The sequence below is a fragment of the Pezoporus occidentalis genome, unplaced genomic scaffold, assembly GCF_034315485.1.
Source record: "Pezoporus occidentalis ecotype Australia unplaced genomic scaffold, CSIRO_AGI_Poc_V1 ctg182, whole genome shotgun sequence".
In the NCBI taxonomy this organism is placed as follows: Eukaryota; Metazoa; Chordata; class Aves; order Psittaciformes; family Psittacidae; genus Pezoporus; species Pezoporus occidentalis.
Window position 1 is genome coordinate 1,235,210 of NW_026913662.1, and position 26,824 is coordinate 1,262,033.

Sequence of the window (26,824 nt, forward strand, 5' to 3'; positions counted from 1 at the left end):
CAGCAGTTCAAGTTCTTCAAAATGTGCACCCCGAGGCTGCTGGAGCCCTGTGCTGAGCTGCCGATTCTGTGGCTGAAGGTGCTGAATTCTACTTTGCAGCCCACATCACTGTTTCAAGTCTACTTTTGCCCTTGCATGCAATGAAGGACACACTGTCACACCCACAGAAGGGGTTATCACAGCTGTTATCACATTTACTCTGTGCAGAACTGGAACTGGTAACTGTGCTAACACCAGAACATTACTAAGCAACGTTAACATGATGGTTACAAGTGGAGAGTCTATGTGCAATCAGCAGCACATGTCAAGATGGGGAAGAATGTGAGCATGCATTCACTTGCCTATGTCAACAGAGCCAGTGTAGCTCCAAACTGCCAAATTCTAAATGATGTACAAAGAACTCCTACACAACAACCCCACCATCTTTCCTTGCAGATGCTGCAAGAAAGTCTGAACTGCCTCTCCATGCTCCTGCAAACAGTCTAAAAGCTCAAGGCTATAAAATCACTCTCCCCTTCCCTGACATGTGGCTGACATACACAGCAATGCCTGCTGTTTTACTGGCCTCACCAGCATTTGTGTACTGTAAGCTAAGCATATTAATCAGGTGGCTGGAACAAAAGAGGAAGTTGAGGCAAGGCTCTGCCTGGTGAAATGAGAAGACACGAGGTGATTGTGAATCCTGGGATGAGTTAAGCCACGTGGATGCCCAACCCAGATTACAGCTTGTAAAGAAGCATTTTGATATTCAGATGACGTTTTTCCACAGGAGTAACAAACCAAAAAGACTGTGACAAGATGACAGAGGTTAATAACAAGGCTGAAACAGGCTGTGCTTCTAAAGCTTTTGTTCTGCAAAATACAACAGTAGACAGCAGTGCGTTGTCACAAGCAAAACGTTTTTTCAGAGGCTGGAGATGTTCATGTGATAAAAGTGCACCTGTGACACTGTCTAAACAAACCAGAAGAACTCAGTTTAGATGAATTTACAAGAACACTGATTTATTTTAAGATGTAATGGCACATAGTGAAAGTGGCTTGCTTTATAAAATCTAACGGTTGCCTGTTAGCTTGTCTGCAGTATTCTGTTAGAGAGAAGAAGCTTACAGAGAAACCAAATGCAGTCTTTTTGCAGAGGCGCACAGCAAAACCACAAGAATCAAGGTGTACAAGTTGCAGCCCAGAGACTGTGACCAGGCAGAAGAAAAAAACTTGCAACATGTGCCCAGGGAGGCCATGGGATCTCTGTCCACAGGGATTTCTAAAACCTGCCTGGACAAAACCATGAGCAACTTGATGTATCTGTGGAACCAGATGTACTCTGAGCAGGGGTTGAACTAGAGGCCTCCAGATGTCCCTCCCTCCCTCCCCAGATGACTCCATGAACCTGCAATATGCATGCTGGCAACACTGCTTAGCCTTGGATATCTGACTCATTCATCCCCAGACTCATGGGCAGGAAAGAGGGGGCTTTCTATTGTCTTTATGAGCAGTGGGTCATTTTGCTAACAAATATCTCCTAGTTCTACTGTGGTCTTTTCCTACAACAGCCTGGATTTTTTCTTCGTAAAGTACTGTTGGCACTGAGAGATCAGTGGGTCAGACCTGATGACCCACATCTGGGTATTTAGCAATAAAGCTAGAATTTAAATGGAAAGCAAAGAAAATGATGAAAATACTTACAGAGCTAAAATAAAAAGAAAAAAAGATTATCAAATGAAAATTCTGTAGCAGTGCAGTATCCATTTTAAAAGTAAGGAAAAAATCATAATTTTACAGTATGATATAAAGAATTCAAGAAAAATGCCTTGCAAAGGCTTCTAATCACCTATTCCTTATAGAAATTAAAATTATCCTACCTTTTTGTGATTGGTCCTAACAATGAGCACGTCATGTAGACTTAAAATCTAAACTGAGAAACTCTTATGGCTATTTTGTAAGTTTGCTCTGAAAAATAACTCTGTGCATTTGTCATTTTCTTTAGGCAAGTGAGAATCTTCAAGGTCACAAATGATGTAATTGCCTTGTCTGCACTGCACTTACTGAGATTCCTCTTTTGTCTGAAAATGCATTTTTCAGAGGAGAGAGGAGAGGAGAAGAGAGAAGAGGCGAGACATGTTCCCTTAAAACAGAAACACTATTTTTTTTCCACTAGTTCAGAAAGACCCATGCTTACACCAAGTATACATGATTACATCTTGATGATCTTGAGTAATTTAGGAGAGACTGATGTGAGACATAACTGCTTAGGTGTATATGCAGTGACAGAGAGAATGAGAGTTTAAGCAACCTGTTTGGCCATCTAGCTCTTGGACTAAAATTTAAAAAAAAAAAAAAAAAAAAAAAAACCAAGAAAAATTAAAAAGGAAAGCGGGTTTTGTTTTGGGGTTGGGTGTTTTGGGGGTATTTTTTGGTTTTGTTTGTATGTGTGTGTGTGTTTGTTTTTCCATTTCAGAGCCTGCTGTAAAGGATGGTGAGAAGTTCAGGGGGAAGCAATGGAAACTGATTCAATCAGAAGACAAAAGCTCTGTTTCATGTTAGGACCAGTGACACGGCTGGTGTGTAGTTGCCATGAAACAAACCTTATTGGTATCCAGTTAACAGTATCCACATCTGCATACTGATCACTTTGTGGCTGATGGTAAAGGAACAAAAATTTAGGTACGGTGCATATAAATTGTATCTGAGTGGCACTTCTGAGTAATCTGTTCCATGATTGTCAAGGGCTCTTTTTTTTTTTTTCCTTAAACCTTTTGTTTCTGCATTTAACATTGTTACCAATGCTGAAAGTAGGAAGGAAAAGATCAGTAACAGGTCACAAAACCAAACATTATTTTTTGTTCGAATCCAGAGCGTTGAAGGCCTATTGTATGTAACAGAAAACGTGAGTAGACTATATCACAGAACAAACATTATTTTCAGTTGACCCATGTAGGTTTGTAGAGCCTATCTGCATCAAAATCTAAAGGAATTTTCTAGGTGGGAATAAAGCACAAACCCAGTAATGTAGCTCTTAGCAGGGAAAGTCTGGACTGTGCATGCACAGGGCTCCATGTCTGTGTGTTCTGAAATGTGGTTTTAGGTTTTAGAAGGGCTTTAATTCAAATCTGTGGGGTTTTTTTTTTTGCTGTTTTTGTTTGCTTGTTTTTCCCTCCAAAATAGAAGACAATACCACTGCCATGAAAATAGCCTGCAGCAAACACATGGATCATGAACAAGGAGTTAAAGGCAACTCAGGCTTTCTGCCTGTAGAGTTTCTGATTCAAGCAGGGGATAGCTCAAGCAAGTTAGGAAGAGTGGCTCAAGTCTGGTCGTAACTACTCTTACACCGAAATATTGAAACAAAATTAGTTTTAATTTGATTTTAAATTAAATTTTATGCATCATTAACATAATCCAAATTCAGTTGTTAAACCATTATAGCACTTGTTGGATAGAGCAGGTATAAATTTGAGTTACATTTTTGTAGCTTTAACCATGGTTGCAGTTACATTAGCCCCAAAACATCTTGTACTGATATATATCTTGTTTATCTTCCTTTTAGGTGAATAGGCTATGTAAGATCATGCATACAAGCATAATACATCCACAACACAGACTGTACTGCTTCAGCCGTTCTCGTGAGAACCAGCAAAGCTTTTGTACCTGTGTAAGTCTGGGTTTGGATATTCCTTAGAAACCTGGCTCTGCTTTGGCCAAAAAGATTTTTTTTTTTTATTAATAAGAAGATTGTTTTTTAATCTTCATTTTCTCCTGTATTCTGAAAGGCAAGAAATCACACAAGAGACAGAATGGTGTCAATACACTTTGAAAGTGTGTTGAAAGATGTAACTTCCTTCCTTTTATCTGTTTCTCAGCCTTCCTCAGAGCCATAGCACAGTGTCTGTATACTTCTGGAGGCAGGCAAAGCTAATACAGGATGCAACCTACTATATTAAACCAGCTCTTTCCATAAGACAGAGGGACTTACTCATCAATGGCAGGTGATATCACATATGCAGACGTGGCAATGCTACCGAGGGAAAGACCACACATTCCTTCTCAGACATCAGTTCCAGGTAAAATACCTAATCAGCTCTTGTGCACACACTGTCTTCTCTCGAGTGCTCTCTTTCTCTCTTTTTAATTTTTAGAATTATCTATGGGTAATATTAGAAGAATGCTATAAAATGCTGCATGCAAAAGGGTGAAAATTTGCAAGTGGTGGAAGAGATACTCATGAGATACCGATGGGCAAAGCTACTCCTCAGTCACTATCGCTACAGAGTAGTGTCTTGGTTCTGGCCATTATTTCAAGTAACAGTATGCAAAACAAAAACTGGATATTTTTGAATAATGAGCATAATCTCTTTCCTTTTTTTTTTGGTTTTTTTTTTCTCTTTTTAAATCAGATCTATGCATTTTATGATGTCTTCATGGAAAAAGAGTAGAACATTATCTAGTAAATCAGAAAGCTAGTGGCAGTGCAGTCACTATCACTGAAGGAAGTACTGAATGATTCCTAAAACCCTCCTGCTCTTCCTCTTTAATTTTCCAGTAGTGATTTCCCTAAAACCACATTATCAATCTGTGATCACTTCATATATTTGTAAAAGACTACAGAGGATTAAGTCAGTATTCAGGGAAAAGAGATGATTTTTGTTTTTTTTAAGAGCTAAGATTTCCACTACTTGGAAAAAAGAAATTAATTCATGAAAGCATTTTGTCAAAATTCTGGATCACAGCTAATATGAATAACAGCTTCTCACTATGAGCATTTAATTACTTAAAGAAACAATATTGTGTGATGAGCATTTCTAGAAGATGTTCTGCTTACAATGTAGATTAATAGTGATGATGGTGTTCTGAATGCATGTACTTTTTAGTGCAAGGTGTCCCTGCCCATGGAGGGGGTTGGAACTAGATGATCTTAAGGTCCTTTCCAACCCTAACTATTCTGTGATTCTATGATTCTACCATAGAATATGATTCCATATGATTCTTCCCCCCCATCATTAAAAGGATGGGGGGAGAGGGGGAAAATTATATCTTTACAAGACGTGTATCTAAAAAATAAAAGTTCACTTAATTATATACCTAACATAAAGTACTACCTTAGACTGTATGTTTATGCATCCATGGATGTTGTTTGTACTCCCATAACCTGTACAACACAAACCACAGAGGGTTTGCCTAGAATTTTACCCAGTTTCTAAGAAGACATCAAGTCTTGATTTGAAGACATCCAAGTATGTCCCTTGATCATGCTGTCTGAAGGAAAAGCTTCAATTTAAATAGGCTAGGCTTTAATTTCCAATTCAAGTTCTCATTAACATCTAGATAGTTCTTGTTAAGACTTTATCAGATAGCTTTTGGCACTCGGTATATTCTCACATGAAGTTACTGGCCACAGTAATAAAGTAATTTCTCAGTGTTCTTTTGCTTTCAAGTCTTTCATTCTAGCTTTCTGAAGTTTTTCTGGTCATTCTCCAGTGTTTCCATCTCCTACCAAAATACGGGCACTAGAGATGCACCCAGTATTTCCACAAGTCGCAGTTATTCTGTCTCTGTTACACAGAGACAAAAGTATCTTAAATAATCCTTCCTTCACTGTTTATAATGCCTGGTGTCTCCTTGCCCTTTCTCTCTCCCCACCTTTGTCTGCTTATACTAAAACACGGTTTGTTTGACAGGGCTTGAATTTACAGGGCTATCATTATGGCTGGCTTTTTTTTTTTTATTGTTTGTTAACCTTCCTGTTATTTTGGATTTTATTAGCAATTATTTTTCTACTTTGACACAAATGGAAAAAGCACCAAATAGTATTAAGCAATATTGGACTTCATATAAGCATAGAACATGCTAGAAATACCTCCCTGATGACAATTCTTTCTCTGTCTTCATCATTAACATACATTAACATGACTTTTATCACTATTAAAACAGACAAGAACTTGAGCCATATCATCATGCTTTAAAAATGCAAATGAACAATTCCAGTTCCTTGATGTTTTAAAACTGACTGAAATTCACACATAGTCATCCAGGTGGTGAGTGTTCTTTTATTACAAGAAATTCTTGTAAAAGAAAAGAGTAACTTTCAGGAAGAAAGGGAGAAAATGGATTTTTTCCACAGAATAAGTTCTGTAATTTTTAAATACTTGGTATGAAATTCAGGAAATAATCCTGAAATGTGATGGACATGTTCAGCAATATTCATAAAACAGACTTAAGCTCAGTGTAAGTACAGCAGTGGTTAGTGTTGCTTCCCCACTGCATAGTAATGACTCCCTGAGATGCCCTGCAGCTCTTTACACCTAACAGAGGAGAGTCCGGGATCCTAGCATGGTGAGCAATGAACTGCCCAAAGTGGCTGCATAATAGGATAGAGCAATGACAGAAGGTGCTGCTCGGTCAACCATTTCTGGGAATTAGATCCTTCTCTAGGAGCTAGAAGGTGCTCTCTCCTACATTGACTGGGCTCAAAGCTGCTTCAGACAGGACAGCATCCACATGCCAAACACACTTGTAGCATGTCCCACTGTTCATGAAGAGGTTTCAATGCTTCCTCCTTTGGAACGGGAATTTGAATCTGATCCTCAAAGTGAGGATTCTCAGCTCCAAGGTGGGAGCTGTGGCAAGCATCACAAGCTCTCCCTTTGGCACTGTCTCTACGACACATTGAAATGCCTGCTGGAGAATGGCTCATACCCACATCCCTACCTTTGCCAGATTTTTTGCCAGTGTTGCTCTTGGCCAGGGATATCTGCCTTTCTTGCAAAAAAACAGAAGCGGCTTCAAGATGAGCATGAGGGAAAGCACTGCATAGGGGGTAAAACTGTCACCATGGAGGAGGGAGGGAGGGCTGGATTTAAACACCACTGCAGATTCAGCAGATGAATGCTCTGAGTAGCAGATTCCCAGACTTTAGGCAAGGCTTTAAATCACAAGGCTATCAGAAAGTAGAACATGCTCAGCTCCTCCTGGCTGCACTTTGTGCAAGTTTCAGACTGTTAGGCTGTAAACTGCATACTGGAGTAGATACCAAAAACTATGAGTGGGGAGCATAGGTAATTTACCTTGCTAACATGTAGCTTCTGTCAAGATCTGGTACACATGAAAGGTAAACATGAGGGAACCTGAATTTCTGCCAAGGTTTCTAGTAGTTGAGTAGGTGTTTTAAATATGTAAAATTTGGATTTGAGAATAAAAGTCTCTATAGATCATATTTTCTGTTTTTCCCTATCCATGCTAAAGGGATTTGGTTTGGTCAAGTTACAGAGTTTCTGTTCTTATCTCAAAATCTATTCAATGTATTTTCATGGAATCATAGAATCAACTAGGTTGGAAAAGACCTTTAAGATCATCAAGTCTTGTGAGGATACAGAAAAGGGATATAAAAATCACTGGTGGCATAATTGCAAAACATGCATAGATTCGCAATATAATGCCAAGGAAAGCTCACTCACTGAAATCTATAGAGTGGGAAAACTGTGTTAAATAATGTTTAACACAATGTATCAATAAAAAATGTCTGCAGCTCCCAGTTTGGGAGGCTGCACCCAGAAAAGGGGTCAAAATGGATTTGTTGTGATCCTGTTCCAATGAGAAGATCCATACCGGATTGTTGCACAACCAGTTGGACTTCAGCTGTGAGTCAGGTGCTCTGAATTACAAGGACAAGGTGATTTTGGGATGCTCTACTAGAGCAGGTTGAGGAGGAGTTGGTACTATCTGTGAACATGCTTTGGTGGGCTAGCAAGTGCTTCAGAACAGATGTTCAAAAGTAGAAAAGTGTTACAAAAATGCAAACAAAGATAACTACAGACTGGAAATCCATCTTCTAATGAAAGACTCAAGTTCCTAGTTTACTCAAGAATAATTTGAGAGTTACTTCATTATGATTCATAAATGATTACCTATAAGACCTTTCCTCTAGCAGAAAAACAAACCAAGAAGAGTTCAACTCCATTCTCAAAGTAGCCCACGAATAGTTGTAGGCTGCTATTAGTTCTCCCCTTAGCTTCTTGTTCCCCTCCCTACCATCCTGTCCAGTCCTTGACCAGGCCCGCTCTCTGTTGGACCCTCTCCAGTTTCCCCCAGGTCCATCCAGAATGGAGTGGACCACATCTGGACACAGTGTTCCAGGTGTGGCTGCAGCAGGAGCAAGTGGAGCAGCACAGGAACTTCCCCTCCTTTGCAAGCCAGAGGTCTCTTAACTCAGCCCCGCTGGTGGCTTGCACGATCTGTAACGATGAGGGTGCATTGTGGGCTCACACTCAACCTGATGTCCAGTGAAACCCAAGAGCCTGGTGTCTGTAAAGCCTGACACTTCTGAGTGACTGACCTGACAGAAGCATTCCCTGTTTGCACATTCACCACGTATAACCTTCCAGTAAATAGAGATGTCTTTCTGCACTTGAAAATTTGCATATAGAAATAAAGTGAAATTTCAGTATAAGTAAGTGACAGAGATCTCCACCTAATACCAGGGCTACTTGTTGCTAAACTAGGTAAGGGAGCATAAGCATCCGGTAAAATTAAGTTTATGTGGTACTTTAAAAATGCTGCCTTCTGAGGACTTGACATTCAGATGCCTATGTGCCAATACACACCATGATAGAAGTAATCCTTTTTTTTCAATATTCAGTTCATGTGGATAATAATTTCTTTTTCATACAGTCTGAGAGATGTTATTTAAAGGAATGGATCTTTATTTGAGAGAGAAAATACTTAGTAACAGGAGCAGATTTTCTAAAGTACATATTTTATAAGAAGTGTCTCCATTTATAAGGCTCGTGCATTGAAAAGTTTGAAAGTCCTAACTGTTGCTTGAAAAATAGTTACACTCTAAGAAGAAAAACTTTTATAAGCATTTCTTTTGAGAGCAGTTACTTATCCATGCAGGTAACCAGAACTTACACATTTTCTGCAATTCATTGAACTAATAAATTGCAATAAAGCAAGCAGCAAAGTGTACTAGGTCAGGTTCTCTAAAGCACAGAACAGCTTACCTGTATGAATAAATCTTATTTGCCTCAGGTCCTCACTATTTTTCTTACTGCAAAACCTCAACACACTTCAGTAATTCTCATATCAAAAACTACCTCATTTAACAGAGTAAGACCCTCTTCTTCCAAGTTTTTCCCTGATCAGTGAGATTTTATACAACACAAATTGCTTGCTTTGTTTTAAAAGCCCCAGTGATCACAAACTAAGACTGTAGCATGAAGCTTATTCTTGATTCAGATTGGTAAAATTTCACCATTTATGAAATCAAGATCAGTCTACCAAAGGTCCAAATACCATCTATAAAACCAGGGAGTAGCTCTACAAAATACCCCAATAAAACAGAATTTTAAATGTTTTCATAAAGAATCTAACTCACACCATGCTGTTTTAATAGTTTTTTTTTTTTGTTGTTGCTTTGGCAATGTGCACCTGGAAATGGTATCTTCAACCACCAGATCCCTTCCTCTGCTATTACAGGCATCACATAATATCCCAGCGTAAACATTCACAAGTCAGGAATGCCCCCAGGAGTCACCTTGCTGCAGAAACATTTCTCTGAATGGCAGTTTTCCCTTTGGGATCTCCCTGGTCCACAAAGGGGTCATGGCTGTTAAGTCCTTATGATATCTCCTGAGGTGGCTTAGCAACAATGGAATATTTGTGATGGATAGTACCCAGGTCTTACCCATCTTTTAGCCTGTCTGCCTGCCTCCTGGTCCAACCATACAGGACACAAGTCGTTCAAGCAGAGATTATGGAGGAGGCTTTTAGTTACTTCCTGGCAGCAGCAGGAAATGATCAGTCATCATCTCAACTGATTTTTCCTAAAAGAAAATGCTGAACTAGCAGCTATGGAAACACATGCCCCTTTTTATGCAGACTAGGTCTTCTGTGTAATTCTTTACTGTTTCTCCAGTTAATGGCTTGTACAACCACAAATGTCAGCATTTCCCTACTCCTTAACAGGAAACATGATCACATATGCTGAACTGCGTGTGAAGACGAAACCCAAAAGGAGCAGCAGATCAGAGACTTCCGCTTCTGGTAGTGTGCTATTTTGTTTGGCCGTTGGTTACTAACTATAGATGTAATCTTTCCTATTACCCAACAGTAAAAGTTGTTGTCAAAGAGTCTTTACATACAATCTCTCGATAAAGAACTGATTTATCACTTAATAAGGTTTCTTTTTTCTTTTCCTGGGTTCTCAGATAATACATTTACCCTATAAAAATAATATTGAAAGAGATTTTAAAAATAATTTTTAAAAATGCCTTTGTGCCCTACATTGAAAATTTAGTGAAGGAAAGTAAAATTCCACAGATTTTAGGAACCCTGCTGTTAAGTTTCTCTGCAGGAACAGTAACAGGGACACCTTTGGCTTTGGAAGTAGTGTAATACCCAGCTCCCCATGTGCAGTTAGTGTGCTGATGGACTGCCAGCCTCCCTGTATTGAAGGACATGTTCCAGGCAAGATCAGGCCCCCAGAAAGCTGCAAGGGAACATTACAAAACATATCTCAGGCAGCTGGAGAGTGGGGGAGTTGCCTATCTATCTCATGCAGGCAATGTCAGGAAAACAGCAGTATGAAAGTGCAACCCTGTGGCTTGTGGAAATAGCACCATGACCTCAAATTTCCTCAGGCTCTGCCTCCTCGTGAGTGATTCACTCTCACAAGCTGATGAGTGTCAAACAGCTGGAGAGATGCTTGTCAGATGTACTTCACTGTGCTATGGTGTCAGTATGTGTTGTGTTGTCTTTTCAGTGAATTCAGGTAAGTTAGCTTTCAGGCAGGTTAACACAAGAGAGTGCAGCCAGAGAGGAGCAATGTACCACAGACCATCCCCGATGCTTTCCCTGAACTGCTCTGCAGGGTCTTGCCAGGTGTGGGTGGGTGGGTGGCAGAAGGCAATGCCTGAGAAAATTAACTCAGAGGAGAGAGAGTGAATTCTTAATAGAGCGATTGATTGAAAATCACTTGCTCTATCTGACCAAATGATCTTTCAGTTTCACTTGCATGTATGTAAAATGGATGCAAATTCTTAATGAGTAAAATGTCCCTGCATGCTTGCAAACGGCAGACTGATCTCTCTCTTGCTTCCACGTAAGAAACTCACATAGATAAAGGCAGTGTTAACAGTGCAAAGACCTAAAGCCACTTTTCTTCCCACTTCCCTCCAGGCTGGCGACACAGGCGCTCAGCCTGGTTCTACATGGCACTGGTCCTGGGAGCCCTTGTGCTTGTCCTGCTAGGTGTCATAGCTGTACTAGCCAAGCAATGTGAGTAGATCTTTTGTCTCTTCATTGCATACATGGTGAAACCTCAAAGGCAGAGTCACACCAAAAGAGAAATTCCCTTAGTGTTGCATGAAAGGTGTCAAGTTATACACAAATGCAGGAAAATAAATGTGGCTTTCTACTTGCTACCTGTCATTTAACATATATTGTGCAGCTGAAGTGGAGTTGCTGCAGTCTACCTTGTCATCAGCGATGCTGAAAAGTGTAGAAGGTTTCAAATCATTATGACAATCAAAACATTTGCACTTCCTGACTTAGAAGTTAAAACTTGCATCTATAATGCTACTTTGAGACCATTTTGCTTAATTTCTTTGTAGGTTTGAACAAATGAAATAAAACCCAGACTCAGATAATTTCATTTAATGAGACTTCCCTGGTACTAGTAATATCATAATCCATAGCATGCTTCAGCTGTACAAGAACTGTTCCAGAGGGATATTCATCTCATAAGAGAAAAGAGTTTGAGAAAACTTCAGAAAACACATTCCTTCCAACTATCCCTAAAATCTCACCAAAATATTGTGTATTCTTTATGTAATGATAAACTTACTTTTTCTATACTGTCCGTATTATTTAGCAGCTACACCCTTTGCCAGGGTATGGCAGTATACACAGAATACACACAGAGTATGCTTATAACTGAGTGTTACCCCCCAGTGTATATGTACATACACGTATCCTCATATTCACACAGTATAAGACTAAATTTCCTTGACCCTGTTGCTAACCATTATCTTTTTGTTCAAGTTTTGAAGTGCAGAGCAAGCAAATCAGAAAGTTTGTCCCATATTGGTGTAAATAGCACTGGCAATCACACCTCCTCAGAGAAGACTGTCTTGGCAGTGCTCCTGAAATGGCTCATGGAGGAACTGTGTGAAGATGGACAGGGTGAGGAAAGTTAGTCCTTTCCCAGCACAGAGGACGTGTTGGGTGCACAATTCTGTTGTCTCTGTTCCTGTTTCTCTGACACTCTGCAGTTTTTGGTGACTCACTGATTCTACCCAGGGAACATGGCATTCTGCACAGAAGTGATGACAGGATCTGAATTAACAGTTTATGACAATAGTTTTGATCCTCTTTTGGTATAAATACTTTCTGGTACTTTCTTTACATTTATTTCTGCCAGGAGCTTCTGTCAGAAATGCCGTATCTTGTAGACCCTCCCATTGTTCGGGAAAACACCTTCCAGACAGTAATTGCAATAAGTGGGAGGTAATTTCCTATCCTTTTGCAAGGATCAGGAAGGGGAAGAATTTGTGGTCTTTCTATTGTGGATCTATTATTTGCTATCAAATACTAATCCTTTTCTAAGAACTGATTGTAACTGTGTTGCTTGTAAACATTAAAGGAAATAATGGGGGATGTTCCTTCCAAATGCTCTGTGTGAAATAGGAAGTAGACCTGGGAACAGCAGTGTTCCTCTTCTGTAACACAGTTCTTTCTCCAGCTCCATGGACACGGTTTGGATAAGCACCTGTGCTTTCTGGTCACATCATGTGTCAAATCCACACACTCCACATCACACAGTGTCTCCTCAGAGGGACTGCATGTGGGGAGATGAAAAGTGTCTTGTCAGTATTCTATGTACTTCCTGCTGATGCTCTCCACCGGGCAGGTGCCCAGGGAGGTGGAGAGCCCAGTGATGCGCAGTGGGAGTGCAGAAGCACGTAGCACCATGGCAAGGGAGTGGGAGTTTGAGCAGAGGAATGGCACTGGAGCCTTCAAGTATCTCTCTACACCCAGTGAACATAGGCTTGGGAATGGGGACAGGCTGCTTTCATGCTACCCAGGCACATGAACATAAAATGCTACAAGGCAAATGGAACAAGTCACTCTGCGAGCTAACTGTTCCCTTTCTCCACTCACAGGAAGAACATGCGAGCTGTGTCCTCCTGGGTGGCAACTGCACAGGAGCAGATGTTACTACTTCTCTGAGGAGGCTGTAAGCTGGGATGATAGCCAGAAAAACTGTCTGGCCAGGAAATCCCAGCTTCTTGTTATTGAAGATGAAATTGAAATGGTGAGTCTTTCAGCAGCCCTAAAATTGTGCAATGGGTATCTGCCTTAGCCAAACATTTCACCAGGTGAACATAGGCCAAATGTCAGGTGTACATGCAGGCAAGTGAGAGCCCCATCAAGTGCAAAGCATCTGACTCTCCACAGACAGGAGCTTGTTTTGAGAGTGTCAAGAGAGTAGAGCTAAAGAGGAGAGGCACAAGAGATGCAAGGGTAGAAACCAGAGTACTTTTGACCAGGAGGAGGAAATGGCAGGGAATTCCCACCCATTTCCATTAGTTGGCTCTGGGAAGAGAGGTCTGATTCAACCACTAAATGAGAATACAAACAGCCAGACCTGTTTCTCATTTTCCTTTGAGAAAAGTAGCTGAATGGCTCTTCTGAGAAACTCAAAATTCCCTGAGGAACAGGTCTCACCCTAAAGCCCAGGCTTTGCAACCTGGCTCATCAGGGTGAGGAGCGTCACTGAGGGGTTTTTTGAAGCTAGTTAACCTGAGCGCCAACTGGAATTAAAACTGTGGCTGGTCACATGCGTATGGGCCATTGTAATGGGCTGCTTTGCCACAGCTGGATTCCTGCCGTTGCTCTCCATGTGAAGGACTACATGAAAAGCTGTGCATGAGACAGGATCGTGACTTGGGCACAGCAGAAACGCTCTACTGTTGGGTAACATGCTTCTGCTTGTTCCACAGGAATTCATAGACAATAAAGAGAAAGATACCAAATATATCTGGATTGGCTTGAAGATTCCAGAAATGAAGAAACAATGGAGTTCAGTTGAAGATCCTGGAGTAAAAGAAAACAGGTCATGATTTGTGTGTGTGTGCTGTCTTTGGCAATAGCAAAAGTATAGTACTTTGCATGGAAATTCAACTCTGAATCCAAGCTAATTTCCCAAAGCACAGATCTAGTCCTACAGCGTCAGGCACCTATTCAGGGTCTATTTCACAGCCAGTTCCAGCTTGTCTGGTTCCTGCTGGGCATCTTTGGAAACACCTGGTTTTTGCCTGCAAGACCAACCACAGTCACAATTCATGTATGTATGAATGTAGAGGGACATTAACACACACTTCTCTCACTGATATCGCTATCAACAGACTCAACTGACTTTACAGACCATATATTGACCACCTCTGTTGAAAGTGATGCCTGTCACATAGCATGGGTGCTAGGATCTGTGCAGCAGATCTCTTACCATTACAGCTCATCACCATGGCTGCATGTGGAGCCTTTCTTTATCCTTCTTACACTAATGTTCCTGAGCATACATCCCTCAGCAGCCTGCAGTCATCTCTGCTGTGGATGCTCATCCCACCGACGCATGGCTGTTGAGGAAGTGGGCTTCAGTCGGTTACAGACTGGGTACCACACAAACCCCTCACTCAGAGTATCATCAATATTTTTATTCAGTACTGAATTTAAAGCTGTCAGCTCATTGCATTCCTTTTGTTCTCTCACCAGGAAAGCCATAAAGAGAATTGAGACTGACAAGAATTGTGCTGTTTACAGAAGAAAAAACATGATCCAAGTAGATAACTGCCAGACTTTAAAGAAGTGGATCTGTAAGAAGAATGCAACTTTGTTGGTGCTTTGAGCCAAATCATAGAATCACAGAATAATTTGGGCTGGAAAGGACCTTAAAATCATCTAGTTCCAACCCCCAATCATCAGCCAACAGGCAGAGCTTTCTCTCAGAAGACCCATTTTACTGATAAAACAACATGTGATGTAAATAATTTTAAGAGATTTCCACAGAAATCTGTATTTTGCTGTTCTGTGATCCCTAAGACTTTTGTTTGGATGCAAACAGGGAACTCAGAAGCTGCCAGGTGCCTGTGTGAAGGTCATGCAACAGGACTGCACATCAGCATGTCTGGATTTGGGGGTGCTGAGCCTTCTCACAGACAGTCACTGGCAGCAGTTGCCTCTGGGAAAAGGCAAGGGAGAAGAGGTACTCATGTGAAGATGAGCACTGTGCACCTGAACTGTGTGATGTGCAAGAAATTAGAAGCTGAATTCTTACTAATTTCCTAGAATTTATGCAATAATTTCAGGGCCAGTCAATGGGAGATTCTAAATTTCCAGAGTTTTACTATAATTTCATGTACTTTTTACCTTAACCATATGGGGTTAGTTGTGTTTGGAGGAAACAGAGCAAAACAAAATCTAGCATTAAAATCCAAGGTGCAACTCTACCACAACTGCACAGACTGGAATTAGAGTCTTTTTTAACAATGAGAGGGGGAAACAAGTCCAACATGGCTTTTGAAATTTAAAGCATTTATCTCATCTTTGCTATGATACACACAATTAAAGGCAGCTGCAGTTTCCCAGGCACATTGTCTCATACCTGCACTAGATGTGTAGTGTCCCTGTGGAGGGATGTGGTTAATGTCTAGCAACTTGTGATGAGTAACCAACATACATGCTTGCTTGCACATGAGCTCTTGGTATAAAGTCCTATGGCTTTTGCATGCAAATGACTGCAGCTATGGAACAAAATGAGCAATATGGTAAGACCTAGAGACTGACACCTCTCCATCTGCACACATTGATGGGCAACATTGCACTTAACAGAGGTGCTAGGACAGAGATGCTAGGAAGGTAGTAGGCATGTATAAGTGAGAGTTAAAATGGCATAAGAGATCTTCAGTGAAAGAGATACCAAGCACATGACACAGTCTGCTGTGTTCCACTGGCACAGCACAATGGATCTTCATTACTTTGGGGCTACAGATTGAACAGTACAGTATCTTCAGGGTGGCTGACTTCTTTTCAAATGAATAAACAACGCAGAATTACTCCCTCCAGAATGCAGCATCACCAGCTAAAGACTCATTTGAAAAACTGGTTTTCTCATGTTAAAAAAAAAATAACAGTGAAAAATCCCCCAAATTCAGTGCAGCTTGTGTTTGGGGAAGAGGAGTGGTTTGTTTATTCTAAACAGAGAAGCAAAGGCAAGGGAAGAGCCTGAAATGAGTAAGATATATCTATCTATCTACAGTATACATATCTGTCTATACGTATTTTTACATAGATATATTCCAATTGAGGAAATATAACTTCAGGGTACTTAAAGCATATCCTTCACCACTGAACTGCTGGTTTTATGGCAGATGTTTCTTGAGCCATGCTGAATTGACAAGAAAAACTTAAAACTCCCGAGCTGCCTTCTCTCTAATCGGTTTTGGTGTTTAGGTTTTAACAATATTCATGAAACATCTAGTATTTGAGCAATCTCTGTTACTAACGTAATTAAACATGTTTTTGCAGGGCCTTAGGAAGCTCTTACTGACATCTGAAACAGTCACTAGGTCTTGAGTAATTCCACCAATTAAAAAAAAAAGAAATGGTCACTGAAGTACTTCATCAAACCCTACTCTGAGTAAAGTTAGATCATTAGTTCTTGACCCTTCATTTCTTAGCATGACAGACTTTGGATACTGAAGAAGATGCTAACTGCACCCCTTAAGATTACAACAGAGCTTTCATTATAACCTACTGTGCTAACAGTTGCTCCAAAACCTCTTTTAAGAACCAAAATTTCCCTTTTTTTGGACTCTACCTATAGACGACACTGATGGAAAAGAAATGCAAAAGTGATGTTATTTTGTAGTTAAAGGCAACATTCAGGTAAATCAGTTCATTAAGAAAGGCTAAGACACAACATGGTACATGAATACTCCTTATCCCTTACAATTTCCACTGATTCTGTGAAATGTACCTCTAGTATGCCCCTAATGCAAATATTTAGAAAACCTTACAAGAACAAATGCATAAAATTCCACCTTTCCCTCCAAGGTTACTGTAGTTTGTGCGTTTCTCTATGTACATTTCAGCACAGTTTCCACAGGAGTACTTCAGCATTTCAGTTACATGCTTTTGTTAAAAGTCTGACACATTCTGAAACATGAAAGTGTGTCAGAAGTGTTAGAAAGTAAGATGCTCTCTTCTTTGGGTGAAATGTCTTGTCTCCTGTTAATGCCAACATTATGACTGAAGATCTTTTCATATTCAAAACCTGAACTTTTTTGCTTTAGTCTGGTGATTTTCTTTTCCCCCATATGGTACCTGAGCTAAAAAAATACTGTTAATGGCACCATACTAAGACACAAACCACTGTAATTCAGAGGCTCTGTAAAGATATTTAGTAAGTACCTTTTCAGGACTATTGCACATACCATATCCTTCAGAGCTAGTTAAGTTAAAAAGATTGCAGAATAACACCTCCCCAACTAGTTACATATAAATTAACACATAGATTATTAGGCTGTTCAGACCATAGAGTCCTGTTACTGTGCCTATAAAGAATATAAGCAATTATAAAAAGGGTAGTTCAGCAAAATTAGTGCTCAGATATAAATAACCATAGTAAAGTCAGTTGTTAACAATAACCATACTGCATGGTCCTGTTACAGCAAGGTCCCATTGCCACAGAAAATAACGAAGCCATAAACAAGATGCTGAACAAAAGTAAACAGAAACTAATCTGCATAAAAACACAATGAAGGCAAAAATAATGACAAATAGGACAAGAAAACCCAACGAACAAACATACATCAAATGAGCTGTCAAACATGGTGCAGTTTTACATTCTCAGCAATCGAGAAGACGCAATTAGCTTCCCTTCTCTGGAACTACAGTGCACTCTAGTGGCTACTCCAAAAATTGCTCCACTTGCTCCTTCAAGAAGTCCCACAGAGCCCATAGTCCTCTCCATAGCAGCCACATCACAAGAAAAACAATAGTCCGGACTTTATGCCGAGCAAGGAAGCTCTTTTGCCCTGCTTTACACGTGAATTTCCCATTTTTTTCCTTCTCTAGGTACCCGATAGGAGTAGTCCTTCCAGGAAAACCAGCTGCTTTGCTTCCTCTGGGTCAAAGTGCACTTTAAATCTTCAGGTTACCTGCTAGACATGAGCGGACAGGGTTCAGCGGGATTGTGCCTCAGTTCCTTTAAGGCTCATAGCAATTCAACAGCATGGGATGTTGCTGCTGAAAACAATATGCACACAGAAGAAAACACTTACTGTTCTTCCAGAAAATAGATTGTCCACCCTCATGCTCAGACAGGCACAGGCCATGAGAAAGCCGCGGAGGAACATCCTTTTCTCTCAATTCTCTTATTCATCCTTTGCTGTTAATTCTTTTATTCCCTACTCATGACTTCGCCTATTTGCACTGAAAACTATAGCTAACTTTATAACATTAATGCCTGCAGCTTCACTATTACTGTTTCAACTCAAACTTCTTCCCCATCCATGCAGATGCTCAGGTGAATACTCTTATCTATCCTGACTTTTCTTTTTGCTGTGGGAAGGAGAACCTCAGGTTATGTAGTGCAGCTACATAAATCCCACAGTGTTAATACTGTCAAGCTAATTTAGCAAGATTAATGTAAAATAACATTAACAAAACACAATATAATGCAGAGTCACACAAGATGCACCTCATCAAACTGGGAGAGCAGAATCTGCAATGATCCTGTCCAAACCAACAGTGCTCATTTCTGCATCATCCTGTATCTGAGAGGCACTGCAGAATTTCAGGCAGACCCACACTTCACAACCCATCCCTGCACACAGAGGTTGGCTAAGGAAAAAGCAGAACAAACACCTCCGACTGCACAACAAAAAGGAAAAGAGCAGTTGCTGCTGATCCTACAAGAGAAGAGTTAATGGAAGAAATACTGATAACATATCAAAAGGCACCTACAGGATGAGTGGTAGCTAGAAAAATGGGGCAATGAAATGGCTTATCAAGATGCTGAAGCCTTTTAAATGGTTACGTTTAAACAACAGAGGCTTCCTCCATGGGTGCAGAATTCTGGCTACCACAAAAGCCATTCACCTCCAAGCAGGAGCTGAGATGTGTTCCCAGGTCCCAGAGTATAGACATAGTCTGTGCAGACATCAGAGCACCAAGTATCAGGTGTGGTAGCTTCATCCCCCTTTATCCTGATAAGCCAATATTCAAACTACAGACCCACTTCCTGGTTAAATAACATCCAGAGGCCGAGACTCCTTTGGATTCAAGATAGGCACAGTTTCCAGAGCCTTTTACTTCAATCCTGTATAAGAGAATGAAAGACAATTACTTTGACACCCACAATCAAGTAATGCAATAAAGCAAAGAGAACTTCAGGATCACAGGTTCTCTTTGTACAAAGCCTGATTTACCATAGTCAAGGCATCACAGGATGGTAGCTTATGCTTTGAAGAGAACACCACTAAGATCATCTTTTTCTAATGGGGCCTGGCCACCAGAATACAAAATCTAGGACTTGCAGTACTCCCCCCATCTTGTCTAGTGGTCGCTTAACGTCAAATATGCCCGTATTGCAGAGACTGGAATTCAGGTTTGCCCTTCTCAAGGACGCTATCCTATCAAGACTGGCTCCACCTTTGACTTCCACATCCTTTTATACAGCTAAAACATCCCAATACAAACTGGGAAACAAATGCTTCTCTCATTTCCCTCTTCCTCAGAACTGAACATTGTACTATGGTTAAGAGGGTGGTGGAAAACAGGAAGCAAAATTCAATTTCCACACTGTAGGTGTCCCTGTATAAGGGGTAAGGGTCTTCTTCGCCAACTCTATTCTCAAACCAAGTGTGACAGTATTCTGTGAATAGTGCAACCAAACTACTGTGGTCTCTGGAAAAGCCAAGGGACAAACCCCGCCAGTGTTAACATAACAGCAGCAGCAACTGAGCTTAGACATTAAAATGTTTGCCTTTCTAAAGATGGAAGGGGGATTCTGAGGCAAGCACAGAAGCAGAAGTCTAAGAATGTGAACTTCATCACTGAAAATGAAAGCCTCAGTGGATGTCTGTATCACAGGCAGGGGATAAGCAAGAGTAGGAAAGGCTACAATTTTCAACTTGAGATGCCTAGGTGTTGCTCACATCTCACATTAAGTGTGTAAGGTCTTTATCAGATCAAGCCCTCAAGTCTTGGAAATCGACTGAATACAGTCACATACCACTAGTCATGTCACAAACTTAAAAGTATTTAAATTTTCCACTTTTTAAGTTAATTTCAGGCTTTTGAAATCTCAATGCTTATTACTGCCACCGGTAATTCTACCATCTCCTGCCAGCAGCTGCCCAGGACAAGAAGCAGCAACCTCTGAGAAGATGGGACAGCCACTGGGAGGAGGACCAAACCTCCCCACACCTGCCATTGGTGGGATAGAAGACAGGGCCATGACCACAGAGCAGCTCATGTAACATAAATTCACAGCTCCACCTTTCCCTCCAGCAGCCTTTTCTGTAGACACATCCTGTAGGAAGCAGGAAAACATCTTAAAAGCCTCCCAAATAATTAGCTATAAACCTCGTGCAGGTTGTATGTAGGTTTGCACTTTTGCAAAATGTATTCTATAATGAGGAATTTGTATTACTGTAATTCCTCCTCCTCATCGCTTTGCTATCTTGGTGGTTCCTTTGTTGCTTCTGAACCTGGCATCACAAATTTAGATTCTAACATTCATTTGGTTTAGCTTTAACAATGCTAAGTGAAATCTTTTTTGTATTCCATGCTCTCTCCATAGTCATCCCTTCAACATCACTACAGTTCTTTCTTTCAAGGATTTAGTTATCCTTCCTTACTCCCCTATAATCTAGTATCACCAGCAAAACCCCTCAACATCGACTTACAGTGTAGTGTCTAATGCTTTCCCATCTACCCAAAAGAACTCTTCATTTCTTTTACAGAGTCCAATCCAGGGGTCTTGCTTTGTTATCTTCATCATAAAACTCTGCAGAAATAAACCCATATGAGAATAGTTTTGCATGTTCAGTGCAGCTATCAAAACACAGCCTTTGACCCAGGGCTTGAAAGCAAAACAATGATCCTGCCTTTCTCCTGGAAGAAACAATAATTAAAATTAAATCTACAACGTACTGCAGTGTCTGGATCTTCTGTGATGCACATCACTGAAAGAACTTTTGGCCAACGAGAAACTTAACATGAGCCAGATTCAGTGTGCCCTCGTAGCCCAAAAAACCAACTGTATCCTGGGCTGCATCAAAAGGAGTGTGACCAGCAGGTCGAAGGAGGTGATCCTGCCCCTCTACTCTGCTCTTGTGAGACCTCACCTGAAGTATTGTGTGCAGTTCTGGTGTCCTCAACAGAAAAAGGACATGGAACTGTTGGAGCAAATCCAGAGAAGGTCCACGAGGATGATCAGGGGACCGGAGCACCTCCCGTTTGAAGACAGGCTGAGGAAGTTGGGGCTGTTCAGCCTGGAGAAGTCTGTGTGGAGACCTTGTAGCAGCCTTCCAGTATCTGAAGGGGGGCTACAAGGATGCTGAAGAGGGACTCTTCATCAGTGACTGTAGTGACAGGACAAGGGGCAATGGGTTCAAACTTAAATGGGGGACGTTTAGATTGGATATAAGGAGGAAGTTCTTTACTGTGAGGGTGGCAAGGCACTGGAATGTGTTGCCCAAGGAAGCTGTGAATGCTCCATCCCTGGTGGTGCTCAAGGCCAGGTTGGACAGAGCCTTGGGTGACATGTTTTATTGTGACATGTCCCTGCCCATGGCAGGGAGGTTGGAACTAGATGATCTTGAGGTCCTTTCCAACCCTAACTATTCTATGATTCTATGATTCTAAGTTACAACTGATCAGATATCAAATGAATTGAGACAGGATCCCTGCAGCACTCAGATACTGTAGTGACAAAAATGCCAGCTATGAGGATGCAATATGCTTCTGAATATTCAGAACTCCTGTGGAACTGCAAATGCATCATTTTAGTGTCTCTCCACAAGAAAGCTTTTGAAGAACAATGAACACCTTTGCAGCTAATGCATTTCTCCATTGCTGACATGTCTTCATCATATTGAGTTTTTATTATCAGCCAGCTTTGTGGAAGACATTGCAGAGATGAGTTAAGGAAGATCCTTGCTCCAGTGTGTGCAATAGAACTGACATCTGCACCCAACACACTCTTTATACTGGTGTCTGTGATAGGCCTGACTGACCTAAGGAGAGGCTGCTTAAAAATATCAAGGTCTGTAACAGATGTGGAAGAATACATTCTTAGGTCTTTGTGCTAGGTGAAATCTTTCCTAATATGGCAGTATAATACAGAAACAGATGCTCCAAGCTGTGGTAACTATCTCCTAATTCCAAAGGTCAAGGCTAACATAACTACAAACTCAGCTGTCATTAACCTATCTAGCTAAGAAAGAACCTAATTAAGATAAATGACACCCAATAATGTTTACCCTGATAGTTGCCTTCAATGTGAGTACTTACAGCTGTTAGCAGCCCCAAATTTAACAGGGGCATTAACCCACAGGCATTTTCTAAAACATCAACTGCTGAAACCTGATGTTTGCTGTGTGCAGGGAAAGGAGGCACACAGGTTTCTGCATGCTGTGACTTGTTATGGTCTCTGCATCAGCCTTCAAACGGTAAGGACTAAGAGGCTGGAAGAACACACTGGTTCATTGTGCAACTCCCTAGAAGTGAGATGGGGTGAAACCAGGACTCCCCCTCCCCTTTCCCCTTTTGTTTCCTTACCAGTTCCTGATGATTTTCTATCACCAAGAGGGAAGCATTGTGCAAAGAGCAAAAGCTCTGACTGGAGTTCCAGCTGGCTTCACTCTCAGAGATGTAGTAACATTTTCTCTGGAAATACAGCCAATCTGATGGACAGAGTTCCAGGGAAGGACAGATGGGAAAATCTGAAGAACGGTTTACTGCAAAAAGACATAAACCAGTCTACCTATTTCTTACAACTGGAAAAGGTTTCTGACGCAGTGGTTTCTGACTGCATCATCTCAAATCATCCAAGCCTAATTGTAGCATTATTACTTCTGCCCAGCAGAAACAATTACTGCAAACTAATTATATGCCCTGCCTCCTGCACCCCTATGGTTGCTGACATACTTTTAAAGTGATGATCAGAGGTGGGCTGGTAGAAGTATCCAAGAAAGTGACAGAAACGTACCCTCTAAGGACTCTTCTACAACTTACGTATTTCTGACAACTATAGTTTCTGTAAGGGTTGCACCTGCCCACAATTTTAAACAGTCTATCACAAGACATCTATTTAAGTTTGAGATGAGGCAAGTTCTGAATAAACCTTTTGAGGCTCTGGAAACCTAAAACTCTGGTAATTTCTAAGGCTAATTATATTTTCTTTTAACTGATTTACACACTTACCAAACTGAATACACAAAATCAAAATGACAGCAACAGCAAGGACTCCAGCAACACCTTGCCATAACCAGATATTTGAGAACAGACCTGAAAAGAGAAATGTCAGGAATTACAACCAAAACTAAAACTGAAACCAAACCACAACCAGCTGACAGAGGAGCAGAGCCCAGGATACATGACGTTATTCCCCAGAAAGTCACTCTTTGTGGAGAGCCAGCCGGGAGCAGGGCTGGAGACTAGGAACTGTGTGGCATTTAGAGTGTCATGAAGCTAGTTAGCTAACATGAACTCTGAATTACTCTTTATTTTCATTACCTCATCCAGCCCTTAACCTAATAGCGAGGTAGTTTCTGACACTCAAAAAGCACTGAAAAAGAAAGAAGCAAGCATGGAACATAAATATGAACAGTGTCTGAGGTTGACCTGATGCCTAAATATGGCATAAAGAGAAATAAGTTGTCTGCTGCAGAGCCATGAACTTCTCCTGAGGAACATCCAGCCTTATCCCACAGTGATAGCTTTTCAGAGTCTTCTTCTCTTCCCAGCTCCCTTCCAGGAGCCAGCGGTCTGGGTTTGGAGACGGGAAGAACTCACCAACTTGCCACTGCCGTGTCCTGCATCCAACTTGGTAAGCGATAGCAGGGGATGAGGCGCCCCAGCGAGGCCGCACAGGGAGGGATGGTCCCTCCTACTGGTGCTCACTCCACTGGCAGCACAGGGCAGCCTCCCCTCCCTGTGAAGCGCCGTAGCACGCAGAGGGGGTTACCCAGCCTCTCGCACAGGGTGAGCCCCACGGAATGCTGGCACGGGGCTGATTCCCGGCACCTCCGGGCATTTCTGGGGTGGGTCTCGCAGCGCGGAGCCCGGCTCCTTCTAGGGTTCCGCCCGCCCAGGGCTGCCCGGGATGACGGCGGGACCTCCACCGGATAAGCCCCTCGGAGCCGGGCGGGCACCGGCCGGGGGGACGTTTCCAGAGGCCCGGAGGCTCCCGGGAGGCCGCAGGGCAGCAGCCGGGCGGAGCGAGCCGTGCTCCGCGGCTGCACGGCCACTTAAGTCCCCCGTCGGCGCGCCCCTCTCGGCCCCTCTCTCCGGTGGCGGCTGCTGGCTGCTCGCCCTGCTGCTGCCATGGGAGCCCCACGGCGTCCACCCCGGCCCCTCTCCCTTTTGCCCCTTCACCTTTGCGCCATCCCGTCCCCCGCGCCCGGGAGGCTCTCTCCTCCCGTCCCATGGATGCGGAGCCGGGGGCCCACCGGTGGGGGAAATCACGCGGCCGGAACTGGCGGAGCGCCCGGGGTTGGGAGACGCTGGGGTCAGCGGCCAGGATCCACTTCCTCGGCTCCGGTTCCGTATCAGTCAGGAGGGTTAGTGCCCAGCACGGGCAGCTTGCTGCTGTGTTATGCACAGCAACTGGTTTACTTACAACAGAACTTGGCTGTGCTGCGTGTTCGCAGAGCCAGAGGAACACGGCTCTCTTCCAGTTTCAAGTTTGTGGGAGACCGATGAGGATTCAGTGATGTTTTATCCAAAACTGGCGTTCATCTGTACCTCAGGAGAGAACCTTAAATAGAAAGCCATTAGAATGGAGGGTTACACTTTATGCTTTCACTGCAGTCTCCAATTACTTTGTCAAGGATTTTTAGCAAGAGTCAGTTGCTGAAAATGATCTCCAAGTGTTTATATTTACAGGTAATAGAGAACCACATAAACTTTATGCTTCCATAAATATGAACAGATTTGCAGTTTATTTTAGTCTTTGTCTGCAGCAGACGCTCGTTTAAGCAATGAATTGGAAGAGATGGACAGGCCGGCCTGCCTGGGATGACACTTGAGAAGAAACAGGCAGAAGGGGTTAAAAAGAATCCCAAAGATACGTGTGAACAAGGCTTAAAGCACAGTGACTTCAGGGAAGTTAGGGAACTGAAGATTCCTGGGAGAAGGGGGAATGGGAGAGGGAAGAGCTGATGGGTCCAGAGAGCACAAGCTGTAGACACTTCAAAAGGGCTATTGAGACCCCAGTCCAGAGGGACAGAGAATGAGAGTGGGGTGTGGAATTAGGGCAGCGTGAGGTTCAAGACCTGTTTCATACAGAGCAGGTTTTGCATACAAAGAGATAGTGGAATGCAAATGTATGCACAGCTGTTATTCCAAGAACAGGTTATTCAGCACTCATTCACTCTGAAGAAGTGGTTTGCTCTCTTGCTGCTCAATCCTGCTTGCCACCCAGGTAAAAAATAACTTACTCTGGCTTATAACCACAGAGCATTCACAGGTGCTGTGTGCAACCTTACTCACCCACAAATACAGAAAATGCTTTTGACAGTTGTAGGCATTCTCCAGGCTGACCAAAAACAACAAAAAAGAGAACCTGTAACATACTCAATTGTGAATCATCTGTTGTTCTAAAACTACTATAGTTGTTAACCCCAGGTATGTGTAGCTGAGACACTCAACGTTTACTTTCCCCAATCAGTTTGGCTAAGACACCTCCAGGCTGAAGAAGAGTAAGGAGCAGGCTCCCACCACCTTGGCTGGGGGGGGAAAGTGTGTTGTGGGGGGGTGCTGCTGCTGAACTGCAATAGACTAGTTGAGTGTTTGCATGGAGTGTTCAGGCTGGTGTTGGAGGAGGAGAGTTCATCCTTATACCCGAGCAGAATGCAATGTACAGACTGAGTGCAAGAGGGACGCTTGTCTGGCCCACGCTGGGCTGCTGGCTCTCCTTTCTTGCGCCATACCAGCTTGAGGCGTATGGGCCTCTGCAAAGGTAAGTCTGCAAATTCCTCTGCACAGCCATCTCGCACAGACCTCACAGAGGCTGTTGGGGTGCTGAGGATAGCTTATTGGGAAAGGAATATATTTATTCTTGCAGGAAAAAAATGTCTTCCACAAGGCAGTGCAAGGGCTATGTATTTACTTTTTTACATGCAGGTTTGGTTTTGTGGCATGTTCCCATGTTTTATAAAATGATTGAAGAAGAAGATAGGGATTTCTTAAAGGCATAAGACAAAAATAGCCTGCAAACTGAATTAGTGGAAAATTGCTTTAAAATATTGCCACGTTGTAGGGGGAAATACAAACATGCTAAGTAAAAAGCATGGTATTTTACAAAATCCATTGTTTTCCATGGAAAAAAGCAACAGCTTATGCAATACTAGAGGGTCTGACTCAGAAAGTTACAGTTGGATTCTGCAGTGCCACCTCCTGCTCACTGCTACCACAATCTTTGATTGCCTCTTACTACCCACTAACGTTCTACCCCTACCTTTTCTCAAGAACTGAATGCAAGCTATGAACATAGTGAGACTGTGCAAGGAGAAATCACTGCATGTCAGAAATGTAGAGGCAG

The 26,824-nt window shown here is 42.1% G+C and overlaps 2 protein-coding genes across 5 annotated transcripts; one reads left to right on the forward strand and one right to left on the reverse strand.

Annotated features, from left to right (window-relative positions):
• The first annotated feature begins 2,463 nt into the window (after positions 1–2,463).
• Positions 2,464–15,508, forward strand: LOC134162059 (killer cell lectin-like receptor subfamily F member 1). 4 transcript variants are annotated; one of them, XM_062615519.1, is made up of 8 exons: positions 2,464–2,661; positions 3,858–4,058; positions 9,958–10,035; positions 11,170–11,268; positions 12,034–12,174; positions 13,155–13,306; positions 13,995–14,107; positions 14,764–15,508. In XM_062615519.1, the coding sequence occupies exons 2-8, from the start codon at positions 3,977–3,979 to the stop codon at positions 14,894–14,896; spliced, it is 798 nt and encodes a 265-aa protein (XP_062471503.1). In that variant the 5' UTR covers positions 2,464–2,661; positions 3,858–3,976; the 3' UTR covers positions 14,897–15,508. The 4 variants fall into 4 exon arrangements, with proteins under 4 accessions (XP_062471503.1, XP_062471506.1, XP_062471504.1 ...); XM_062615520.1 differs by lacking the exon at positions 2,464–2,661 and adding an exon at positions 3,582–3,649; XM_062615522.1 differs by lacking the exon at positions 9,958–10,035.
• A 1,919-nt stretch (positions 15,509–17,427) lies between these two features.
• LOC134162060 (C-type lectin domain family 2 member L-like) lies at positions 17,428–24,817 on the reverse strand. The gene is made up of 5 exons (XM_062615523.1): positions 24,658–24,817; positions 23,485–23,568; positions 22,840–23,018; positions 20,964–21,064; positions 17,428–19,372 (listed from the first exon to the last, which is right to left on the reverse strand). Exons 1-5 carry the CDS (start codon positions 24,707–24,709, stop codon positions 19,255–19,257), a joined length of 534 nt encoding a protein of 177 aa, XP_062471507.1. The 5' UTR covers positions 24,710–24,817; the 3' UTR covers positions 17,428–19,254.
• Between the last annotated feature and the right edge of the window lie 2,007 nt (positions 24,818–26,824).

What these genes read in the sequence shown, in the direction of transcription:
- LOC134162059 (XM_062615519.1), top strand. Translation starts at nt 3,977, where the DNA reads ATGGCAGGTGATATCACATATGCAGACGTGGCAATGCTACCGAGGGAA. An exon ending in AGCTGTACTAGCCAAGCAAT is followed by an intron (nt 11,269 to 12,033) that starts GTGAGTAGATCT and finishes TTTTTGTTCAAG; the next exon opens with TTTTGAAGTGCAGAGCAAGC. An exon ending in TTGAAGATGAAATTGAAATG is followed by an intron (nt 13,307 to 13,994) that starts GTGAGTCTTTCA and finishes CTTGTTCCACAG; the next exon opens with GAATTCATAGACAATAAAGA.
- LOC134162060 (XM_062615523.1), bottom strand. Translation starts at nt 24,709, where the DNA reads ATGGGACGGGAGGAGAGAGCCTCCCGGGCGCGGGGGACGGGATGGCGC. An exon ending in GGGGACGGGATGGCGCAAAG is followed by an intron (nt 23,569 to 24,657) that starts GTGAAGGGGCAA and finishes TTCTCTTTTCAG; the next exon opens with GTCTGTTCTCAAATATCTGG. An exon ending in AAAGCATTAGACACTACACT is followed by an intron (nt 19,373 to 20,963) that starts GTAAGTCGATGT and finishes TCTCTTATACAG; the next exon opens with GATTGAAGTAAAAGGCTCTG.